We start from the raw sequence: 12,112 nt of genomic DNA, 5'->3' as shown, positions 1-12,112 counted from the left end.
GTAGAAGGGCTTCCACCGTTGGAGGAATATAACTTCCTCTCCAATCTGATCTTGGACAGCGCGCTTCAAGCTCAAACTCGGCCGGTTCCAGGGACGTCTTTCCGTAGGAAACCTCCTTCCCCTTGGTGGGACCAGCAATGCACTGAGGTTTATCGTAAAAAGTCCGACGCGTTTAAGCTTTTCCGGAAACGTGGAACACCCGTACATTTCGAAGCGTACTTGGCTCTTGAACGCGAACTCAAGAGCCTCATCAAAGCCAAGAAACGCGGATACTGGCGGCAATTCGTGGACGGATTATCGCGCGAAACGTCGATGAATACGCTTTGGAATGCGGCGCGAAGGATGCGTAACCGGTCTTCACACAACGAGAGTGAGGAGTACTCGGATAGTTGGATTCTCAAGTTCACGCGAAAAGTATGTCCTGATTCTGTGCCGGCACAGATGATTCCTCGCGAAACGACGAATTCGGGAGACGAGATCAGTCAGCCTTTTTCAATGCTGGAACTCTCACTCGCGCTCCTTTCGTGTGGCAATTCGGCTCCGGGGGCTGATAGAATCAAGTTCAACTTGTTGAAGAACCTCCCAGACGTCGCTAAGAGGCGCATGTTGAACTTGTTTGGTCAGTTCCTGGAGCTTAATATTGTTCCGGATGATTGGAGGCGGGTGAGAGTTATAGCCATTAAAAAGCCTGGAAAACCCGCGTCAGATCACAACTCGTATCGTCCTATTGCGATGTTATCGTGTATTCGAAAATTGTTGGAGAAAATTATCCTTTTTCGCCTGGACAAATGGGTTGAGTTGAACCACCTACTCTCAGATACTCAATTTGATTTCCGTAGGGGCAAGGGAACGAACGACTGTCTCGCGTTGCTTTCCACTGAAATTCAGTTGGCTTTTGCTAAAAAAGAGCAAATGGCTTCTGTCTTCTTGGATATTAAGGGGGCTTTTGATTCAGTATCGGTTGAAGTCCTTTCAGACAAACTCCACGCTTGTGGCCTTTCTCCATTAATTAATATTTTTTTGTACAATTTGCTGTCAGAGAAACATATGAGCTTTTCTCATGGAAACTCTACAGCTTCACGATTTAGCTACATGGGTCTCCCCCAGGGCTCATGTTTAAGCCCCCTTCTGTATAATTTCTACGTCAGAGAAATTGACAATTGTCTAAGGGACAACTGCACGTTGAGACAACTTGCAGATGATGGCGTAGTGTCTATGACAGGACCCAGAGAGGCCGACCTGCAAGGACCCTTACAGGATACCTTAGACAATTTGTCTACTTGGGCTATCCAGCTAGGTATCGAATTCTCCACGGAGAAAACTGAGTTGGTCGTTTTTTCTAGGAAGCATAGCCCAGCACAACCAAAGCTTCAACTTTTGGGTAAACCGATCACTCATTCTATGTCCTTCAAATATCTTGGGGTCTGGTTCGATTCAAAATGCACCTGGAGATCCCACATTGAGTATCTGAGACGAAAATGCCAACAAAGGATCAATTTTCTCCGAACAATTACCGGAACGTGGTGGGGAGCCCATCCGCAAGATCTTCTAACGTTGTACCGGACAACGATTTTATCGGTTTTAGAATACGGTAGTTTTTGTTTCCAGTCGGCGGCTAAAACTCACATCATCAAACTGGAACGGATCCAGTATCGCTGTCTTCGTATCGCGTTAGGATGCATGCACTCGACTCATACGATGAGTCTCGAAGTGTTAGCGGGCATGTTGCCACTCTCTGATCGGTTTTCGGAATTATCCCTCAGGCTCCTCACCCGTTGTGAAATTATGAACCCACTGGTGATTGCAAACTTTGAGAAGCTTCTTGAGCTAAACCCTCAAACTCGTTTTATGTCATTGTACTACGTGTACATAACACAGGATGTCAGCCCTTCGCAGCATAATCCCTATCGTGTTTGCTTCTCCGACTTCGACAGTTCTGTTCATTTTGATTTATCAATGACGCAAGAGATTCGCGGAATCCCAGAGCATCATCGTTCCATGATTGCTCCGTCAATTTTCGCTGCAAAGTTTGGCCAAGTTGATTCCGCAAGATCGTTCTTCACAGATGGATCACTAATAGAGGCGTCCGCTGGTTTTGGTATTTATAACGAATTTCATAGCGCCTCTCGAATGCTTCATGCTCCTTGTTCCGTATATGTTGCTGAACTGGCGGCAATACATTATACGATAGAAACGATCGCCTCACTTGCACCAGATCATTATTTTATTTTTACGGATAGTCTCAGTTCTGTCGAGGCTATTCGCTCCATAAGGCCGGTAAAGCACTCCTCGTATTTTCTCATGAAAATACGAGAGCTTCTAAGTGCTTTATCTTTAAGATCTTTTGTCATCACCTTTGCATGGGTCCCATCTCATTGCTCGATTGCGGGCAATGAGAAGGCGGACTCGCTTGCAAAGGTGGGCGCTATGGAAGGCGATATTTACGATCGACAAATCGCCTACGACGAATTTTTCTTCATTTATCGTCAACAGTCACTCGCCAGCTGGCAAAATAAATGGAGTGAAGGGAGTTTGGGACGATGGTTGTATTCAATTATCCCTAAGGTGTCGAAGTGTCCTTGGTTCAAAGGTTTGGAGGTGGGTCGAGACTTCATTCGTGTGATGTCTCGCCTCATGTCCAATCACTATTCACTAAGCGCTCACTTGTTCCGTGTTGGGCTGGGGGACAGTAATCTCTGTGAATGTGGACAAGGTTACCAGGACGCAGATCACATTATTTGGTCATGTGCTGAGCACCGTGGAGTCAGATCCGAGTTGTACGATTCCCTTCGGGCTCGAGGTAGACAACCTAATGTTCCAGTTCGGGATATTTTGGCTAGACGCGATCTGGAGTTTATGCAACTCATATATGTTTTCTTGAAGAATATTAACCATAGATTGTAAGTTTGATTAACCTTGTGTTTAGTTTGTGTTTTGTATGTGTGTGTGTATTTTTTTTTTTTTTGTAGATTTGTTTCTGTAATAATTGTATAATTACAGAGTTGATATAACGTCGATAGGATTAAGTATTTGTTTTAGAAATAGTGAAATTTTTGAATCATAAATCATATTCCAAATCTCCTTTTCCCTCTCCCGATCCAAACAATTGTCATCCACTAACCTCGAGAAGACCGCGAGTAATCGGTTACAATCCTTTAATTTTAGATTTAAGACATTTATAATGTATAAAGAAAATGATAACTTGGCTCTGTAAAGTTTATTCGAATGAGCCTGTACAAATAAAGTAATTAACAAAAAAAAAAAACCGGCAGTTGCGGCAACAACTCCAGCGGACGCTATACGAAACTCTAGGGGCCAGATACAGCAACAGCTCGACGTGTTCTGGAGAAGATGGTCCCGGGAGTATCTCCCAACTTTGACTAAACGTCCGAAGTGGTGCGGCGAGGTGATGCCGATAGCTGAAGAGGAACTGGTCTTGATAGTTGGCGTTCGGAGAAGAAATGAGTGGATAAGAGGTCGTATGGTCCAAGCAATCAAGGGGGTGGACGGAAGAATACGGCAAGCTATGGTACAAACTGCGAGGGGGATAGTGCGTAGGTCGGTGGCTAGATTGGCGGTCCTAGAGGTTGATGAGACGAATAAAACTGGACCAGTGTTACGGGGGAGAGAATGTTGGCACTGGGAACACTGCTTGTGACGGTACAGTAGTGGCTCGGGCGAACTGTCAACGAAACTGCCACAGTGACAGAACCGAAAGAGAGGAGGGAGATAGAGCGTGAAGATCTACATTGTCTCGTTTATTGTAGATCATTATATTGAATTCAATCAAGTAAACGTGCTATCAGAAGGAGAAAAGTTAATGAAAATTGGATTAAATTTGCTTAAAATTACATAAAATTATTCCTTACAGCTAATAATCATACCGCTAAACCTATTCTTGAAATTAGTTGTTCCTACCTAAAGTTTTATACAAATTCATGCAAATTGTAAGTAGTTAATCTAAATTGTTTGAACCTAACCAAACTTACCTTACTAATGCAGGAAAAAGTGAAAAGTATTGTCTAGTACAAATGAATTGTCCTTAAAGCTACTCATGCACACTGTTGACCACTCCGTGTTCGTGGGTTGGAGAAACACAGTGTCTCGGAAAATAGCACCAGTAGTAGAAACTTCTGTTTCAAGTCTCAAAATTTTCCTTTTCTTCCTTTCCAAATGCGCACGATTACACAAGCCACCGAGTAACTTGGTAGTCCTTCCTTCACTGCACAAAAACACTTTTTGCAATGCACAAAAAAAAAAACCGAATCACTTTATTGGTGAAAATAAAAAGGTTCACAATTTATTTCAGCGCTATCAAAGATTCACTATGGTACGCGTTTATTTGATCGAAAAACGGCGAGATTCACTTTATTGCCTGACGATCTGTTGGCTACTAACTGGCCTGTTGTTTATTATCTGTTGTTTTGTATTGCATGGTTTGTTTCGTTTCCTATACTTGCATGTGGTCTATGTACTTCTTTTCTATATGTGTTATCTGTAGTTATCAATGTTATCAGTGTAATAGTGTAGGTGTTGGGATGTTCAAATTGTCAGAGGTGTTTTTGTGTATAACAGTTATGCTTAATTAACTTATTCTAGCTTTAATTTTTAATCGTGGAACGCATGTATGTGTTGTTCTATTCCAGTGTCGTATAAATTCAAACTAACATGCTTCATTACCGGGCCGGTCCCTTGGGGGCTCCTTGAACTAGCTTCAAAATTCATTTTTCAATTCAATCGTTCATCAAATGCTTATTTCTAAGAGCTCTAGATTGCTGGCAGCCCTGAAGACCTCGTAGTTCGTCGATCTACATCATCATTGGGTAGTGGACAGATGCGATTGACTGCCCGCTTATACACACCAGTCGCCGTCTTCACCGTCACTACTCGCACGATTCCGTCTGAGCCTGGGTGTAAGCTGATGATCCTCGCCAGTGGCCAACAAAGTGGTGGCAGGTTATCCTCTCGTAGCACGACGATTCCTCCGATTTGGATGGGGTTGATCGGCAGGTTCTTCGTTGTCACCTGTAGCTGCGTGAGGTACTGCTTGCTCCATCGCTGCCAGTAGCACTGAAACATTTGCTGGATTTGCTGGTAGTGGTCAAGGCGGTTTGTGGGAATTGACATTACATTGGGGTCAGGAAGGGCTGTCATAGCTGAGCCTATCAAAAAATGCGCCGGGGTTTTTTTTTTCCTTTGGTTTGTTTTTTCCGTCGATCTTGTTTTCCGTGCTGAGCACCAATGCTACCGACGTGCCAGGAAGGCAGCTCCCACACCTGGACCCTACCTATCGACCCATCAACTCATGAACCGGGGACCAACGGCTTTACTTCCCATCCGAAGGAAGGCGTGATCAGAGATGTTATGCCTCAGAACATCCCGGCGGCGCCGACTGGGATTGAACCCAGGCCTGCTGGGGTGAGAGGTAATCACGCTTACCACTACACCACCGGCGCCGTTATGCGCCGGGGTTAGCGCTTCAAATTCGGTGGGGTCGTCAGATAGAGGAAATAAAGGTCGTGAATTCAGTGTGGCGGTGATTTGAACTAGAAGCGTGGCGAAGTTGTCGTAGCTTAACTGTTGGAGGCCGATCTCCTTCTTCAGCGCAGTTTTCACGGAGCGTACCGCGGCCTCCCATAATCCTCCAAAGTTAGGAGCGCGTGGTGGAATAAACTTCCATTCAATTCCTTGCTGAAAAAGTTCCTTACTGATGACGGTAGAGCTAATCTGGTTATTCAGCAGATCGTACAGCGCTTTTAGTTCGTTACAGGCCCCTGAGAAGTTTTTTTCATTGTCCGAATGTATTTCAACAGGTCTTCCACGGTAGCCGATGAACCTTCGCAATACTGAGAGAAAACTAGCGGTAGATAAGTCGCTAGCCAGCTCGAGGTGCATTGCTTTTGTCGAAAAGCAAACAAAGACTGCAATATACACTTTCGGGGGAGCTGCATTTCGGCGGGTCGGCTTAAGATAGAACGGCCCACAATAATCAACGCCAGTTATCTGATACGGTCGTCCCGGGCGTACGCGACCGGCAGGTAGCTGTCCCATGGGCTGCTGGATAGGCGTTGGATTGGTGCGGAAACAGCGAACGCATTGCCGAAGCACGGTGTTGACAATACGCTTACCATGTATGGGCCAAAACTCTTGACGTATTTCGGACAATGTAAATTGTGGACCGCTATGGAAATTCTGGTAGTGGAAGAAGTTTATAACGAGATTCGTTAATGGGTGATGACTTGGCAAAACAGCAGGATGCTTGACCGTATAACCTTCATTTGAGAAACGTAGCCGTCCCCCAACTCTGATGACTCCGCTATTGTCGAGAAAGGGGAATAGTCTCTTGAGGCTAGACTTGCAGTCGACTCGTTTCTATTGTTGTAGAGCTTTGAGTTCGTCTGGGAATTGTTCAGCCTGTGCGATACGGGTCAGCGTCATCTTCGCTGATTGTATTTCATCAGGTGCGAGAGTGGTCGAGCTTTTTCTATCAGTTGAGTTGCGACAGTTGTAGGCAAAACGACGACAGTAAGCGACGATTCGAAGTAGAGGAGGCAATGAAGAACGCAAGCTGAACAGCTCGTTGGGTGGTTCCGTGACTGTGACCTTGTGAACAGCCTTGCGAGTTTCCAACAGTTCTTCGGGGATGCTGTAGTCTTCTAAAGAATTGGGCCACGCATCTTCGTTACTACTCAACCATGGGGGTCCTTGTTTCCATAGCTGGCTATGTAGAAAATCATCAATAGCCATTCCGCGAGAAACCAAGTCAGCAGGGTTCTCCTTTCCCGCTATATACCGCCAAGAATGTGTGTAAGTGGAGGTTTGAATCGTCGACACTCTGTTAGCCACGAACGTATGTAATGTGTTAGGAGGAGTTCGTAGCCAATGTAACACAATCGTACTGTCCGACCAGAAAACCGAACGTACATTTTCCAAGGAGAGAGCCTTAACCACCTTCGAGTGTAGTAGTGCAGCTTCCTTGGCGACACAAAGTTCAAGTCTTGGTAAGGTCAATCTTTTGAGTGGAGCGACGCGTGATTTTGAAGAAAGCAGCTCAATTCGAACGTTTCCTGCTTCATCCGTCGTCCGTACGTATAAACACGCACCGTAGGCAAGAGTAGAAGCGTCAGCGAAGCAGTGAAACTGAATATCCACCCAATTGGAAACGAAAGCAAATCGACTGATTCGTAGTTCCGATATTTTGCCCAACTGTGAGTGGAATGCTTTCCATTTCCTTTCGATGTCGACCGGAACAGGCGTATCCCATCCTGAGTTGAGCAGAGCGAGCTCTTGCATCAGCATTTTTGCCACAACAATCACCGGTGATATCAGTCCCAGCGGATCAAATAGTTTGGCTATAGACGACAGGATGCGTCTTCTCGTCCACGCTTGCTTGCTTGCTTGCTGTGATGCCATAGTAGAATCGTAATTTGTCCGTTCCAGGCTCCCAGGTGATTCCCAAGGTTTTCACCTGTTCCTCTGGACTTATTTCGAATGAAATAGATAAATTTGTCCCAAGTTGATCGGCCGGGATGCCAGTCAGAACTTCCGGCTGATTGGAACACCATTTGTGTAAAGGAAATCCACCCTTCTTCATTAGTGTATCAAAGTCCTTGTGAAGCTGGATGGCCTCGTCTACGCTGGATGCTCCACCGATGTAATCGTCCGCATAAAAATCCTTCACTTCAGCATTGACAGCTTCCGGGTATTCCTCTCCTTCATCTGCCGCAAGTTGATGTAGAGCACGAATCGCTAAGAATGACGAAGGTGTCAATCCATAAGTTATCGTTGATAACTCCAAAACTTTAATAGGTTCATCTGGAGAAAATCGGTAGAATATGCGTTGCAACAAGGTATCTTCAACGTGTAGCCATACTTGTCGGTACATCTTCTCTACGTCGCCAACAATTGCTACTTCATACTTCCGGGAACGTAAAAGAATGCTGAGGAGTTCGTCTTGAATTATAGGGCCTTTCAGTAGCGCATCATTCAAGGAATAACCTCTGTCCGTGCTGGCCGAACCATCGAAGACGACGCGTACTTTTGTAGTGGTGCTTGATTCCTTAAGCACTGCATGGTGTGACAAGAAGTACACCTTTTTCGCACTTGTTGCCGCTGCCTCCTTCTGAATTGCATCTTCACTGACTTCTCTCATATGCCCAAGATCCAAATATTCTTGCATGAATGCATTGTACTGCAACCGCATCTCCAGATTCCTCTCCAGTTGCTTTTCCAATCTCTTGAATCGCGTTAGCGCCATTGCGCGAGAGTCGCCCAACATCTGCTCGAAATTCACGTGCTTAGGTAGACGTACGACGTACCGACCTTCCTCCGTACGGCTGAATGTTCTCAAGAAATGATCTTCGCTGTCCTGTTCCTCCTTTGACCAAGCCGCTCGTTCTTCATTACTCTCGATCTCCCAAAACTTCTGCAACTGTACTTCCAAGTTATCCGGAGCTGCCGCTAAGCAACAGCTTACTGCCTTACTCGGAGCTTCCGAAACCTTCCCCGTGACGATCCAACCGAATACTGAGTTGACCAGCATTGGCAGCCCTGGTCCCAACTTGATCTGTTTCACACACCGATTTTTGTGAGTAAAACTAAATCTAATGAACTTCACTCTAAAACTAACCTTAAAATAAACTTACAGCTAAAGCTACATTACAAAAAATACCGTCCTTGTGATTTGCTAGAAGAAATCGTATCTTGAAAAAAAAAAATAGAGAACTCTTCAGATAACCTAAAACTGCATTTTCTATTTCGTTTAACTTCTGGAAAATATCGGGATGGCTTATGGATTTCTTTATTATGAACTTTAACATTGTTCGCTAGGCTGCCTTTAAAGTCTCCTGAACTAACTTTTGAGATCTTTTCGACGATAACATGTGGGTCTTCAGAAAGTAAATTTTCATTATTAAATCATGAAACTAAGTTGCCGAGGCAAAATGGCGTTAGCTTTACGAAGCCATAATCCAATATTTGATTACCAATGTTTGTGAAAGCTAAAAGCAGAGTTCAATGCCTAAAGTCGTGTATGAAACAACTTATAAAGTACAATGCTGACTGTCTCGAAATAAGCTGTAATAATTATTACTTTACTACGATAATTGTAACAATTTAATATAAGTTGGGTGAAAACCGTTTATCACCCAACTTATATTAAATTGTTACAATTATTACCATTCTCACATCACGAGCCCCAACAATCCCAACCGCATCAGCTCTCTCTCTCTCTCTCTCTGTGTCTTTCTCGATCCAGAATCCTGTTCAAGCTTTTCAACGTCCTGCACCCAATCTTCAAAGTTTCCCTTCACCTTGGTCTCCACTCCCTAGTCGTTACCCACCACAGAACCAGGACGGCTCAAACAGGAAACAAGCTTCCCCCTTGACGCCTCCAAGGGGACCACCTCCCTCCGCGTCAGCTGTTGTTCGATTTTGTGTTGTCACTCCTCCCCGCCCCCAAGGAACAAGCTCCTTCCATTGCAGCCCATACCTTTCCGAGAGCTTCCCAGCACCCAGAATGAAGAATGCTTGGTTTTGCTGTAGTTTCCCTGCCCGTTGCCCGAGGAAGCTAGGAAGCCAACAAAATGGGAAAAGTTGTAATTGCAATACACAGGTAAATAATGAAAAGACGTGTTGCTTGAGAAACGTTGGGGAGGATGAGGTGCTGCTAGGTTTGAAGGCTAGTTTGACCAGTGACGTGGGATTTGTAGGGGCTCAAGTGTGTCGCATTTCTTTAAGATGGCTTGGATTGAGATTCAAAACGTAGAGGCGCCATCTGTGTCCGAGCATCGATGCGTGTGATTGCCTAAATTTAGGGAATTTTCTAATCTGGAGGTTTATGCAGCTCAAACCGAATACGCCCCTGGTCAAAAGCAACTGGCTTGCCACGGTAGAGAATCCAAGAGATGTGATACATCCGAGTAGGGCGTGTCTGTGTGCAGCGTTTCTGCCCTCTGGTGGAACAGGAGCCAGCTAGAATGCAATTTGTTTCAGCTTCTCCGTTCGAAGTTTACGACTGTGGCTGAAGTCTGCATGTAGCAGCACTCCTGCGCTGATGGAAACATCGTAACAGCTGGTGGCGTCTGTGGTGTGGTAAAAGCCCGGAGGGACCGTATGCTCCCCACCCCACCGGCATCGAAAGTTTATTACTTTGGAATTAAATATTGAGCTACCCACTTCGAATGGAAACTAATTTTCAGCTTGTTTCTTTCATGAGTGTTTTATCGGGAAGGACTCTGGATGCAGCAGGTGTGGGTAAAATGTGGTTGATGTTTCCGAACGTGACAGTTTTGTGTGACCACGTGACCGTCTCAGAAATTGCAAATTTAGCGATGGATACATTGATAGAGAGCAGATCTTGATTTTTTTTCAAAATCAAATTTAGCAATTGACCTACAGTTCCCATTTTTTCAGTTTTGAAATTATTATTTTTTTACATTTTTCAAAATTTTCCTATTCACTTAAGTCTGGTTTGAACTGGTTTTTAAACGATGTTTTTTTCAAAGGTTTTTTTTCCTTCATTGGTACCTGTCAATCGCAATTTACATGGTATGACTTTAACGATTTCTCAAAAATGATACAACATATCGAACTGATTCCAATCACATTATCCGTTTGAAGTCGTTGGTAATCAAATGGCGTACTTAAAATAGTTTCCCAATTTTTTTATGTAAATGCAGAATTTTTTTAAAATATGCTGGAACTGGCATCAAAACATAAACGATTGAAACTATTTAGGCATGTGGCTTCAAAATATTGGTATTTTATTTTAAAATGATTTTCACGCGATACGTAACCCCCTTTTAAAAAAGCCTTAAGTGTATTGCGATTTTATCGTTTTCTTATAGTCCAATTATCCAATTTTCGAATTAGCCAGTTTTGTAATTTCAAATTAAAAAAAAATTGTAGAATTTACATATTTTTTTTATTTTTTATATTGCAATTTTCCGCTTTTTCAATTTTCCAACTGTCCATTTTCAGATTTTCCAGGTCACCTGTGCAGTTGTTTTATTTTAATATTTTACAGTTTCTGGTTTTAAAATTTTCTTATTTTATTATTTTTTCCAATCGCATATTTAGTATTTTTTCTAATTTTTTTTATTATTTAAAATATTCAAATTTTCCTCTTCTTATGCGGCTAATTTTCAATTTATCATAGTTTTAAAGCATTCATTAAGTCTTAATCATGGTCTACAAGACTACAGACATGGATGAAACTCAAATTATTACTTGGGCTAGTACAAAAGACTTTCAGTGTTGCTGCCAGGTCTAGTCCAAAGAGCTTCCAGAAAAAGGTCTGGGGTCTTCCAAGACAATTCTTATGAACCTTCCGTGTATTTATAGAAGACTTCTTGGACAAGCTCAAAGAACTACCATGTGAAATTCCGAAGACTTTTAGGGAAAGTTCAAAAGACTACCGAGTTCAGAGCAATTTTAGGCCAATTCCAGAGGATTCACATATAACGTCCCAAAAACAGATGTCCCAAATGGTTCTAGAAGAAGTACATAGCTGTTTAATGATAAGTTAAGACGTTACTGCCTGGACTTTCATAGCAAGTACTGAGGACTATCAGCGTATGTCCAGTAAACTTCCTGGTCAAGTCCAGAGAATTTCCAGAGCAAGTGTTGAAACGGTCCAGATGACATCCAAGGCGCGTTTAAAAGACTTCAAGGACAAGTCTAGAGCAAATTCAGAGGGAAATCGTGATAAGCTGAAGACTTCCAGTGTAACTACCAGGAGAAGCTCTGTGAAATTTTCGCGTAAGTCTAGAGGACTTCATGGGAACTTCTAAAAAAAGTTTAGATGAATTACAGATCAACTTCATAGAGCTTCATCCCAAGTAACATTGCAAGTTTTATCAAGGTTTTAAAGCATTCTACAAGTCCAAATCAGGGTCTACAGAACCTCCATAAAACCCAAATTGTTACTTGGGATATCAAGTTTAGACAACTTCCAGGACAGGTCCAGAAGAACTCCTGAGAACTTCCATATCAAGTTCATACGTTTTACAGAAAATGTGCTGAAAACTTCCAAAGTCAGTCCAGAATAAGTCCATTGGACTGTTATGACTAGATTAGAGAGCTTTCAGAGTAAATCCAGAGTACTTCACGG

General features: G+C 43.3%; 1 protein-coding gene across 1 annotated transcript in view; it reads right to left on the bottom strand.

Moving 5' to 3' along the window:
- LOC135712643 (uncharacterized) overlaps positions 1-8,566 on the bottom strand; it is a gene marked incomplete at its 5' end in the record, with an annotated part of 166,424 nt that extends 157,858 nt beyond the window's left edge. Inside the window, one exon of the mRNA XM_065235597.1 lies at positions 7,999-8,566. Coding sequence (XP_065091669.1) covers positions 7,999-8,566 — 568 coding nt within the window. The remainder of the gene's footprint in view (positions 1-7,998) is intronic.
- Positions 8,567-12,112: the final 3,546 nt, after the last annotated feature.

Source organism: Ochlerotatus camptorhynchus, unplaced genomic scaffold (genome assembly GCF_037179485.1).
Source record: "Ochlerotatus camptorhynchus isolate MF236.1 unplaced genomic scaffold, CSIRO-AGI_Acam_v1.1 ptg000498l, whole genome shotgun sequence".
NCBI lineage: Eukaryota > Metazoa > Arthropoda > Insecta > Diptera > Culicidae > Ochlerotatus > Ochlerotatus camptorhynchus.
The sequence above is the reverse complement of the archived record's forward strand: the minus strand, read 5'-3'. Positions and strand labels throughout refer to the sequence as shown.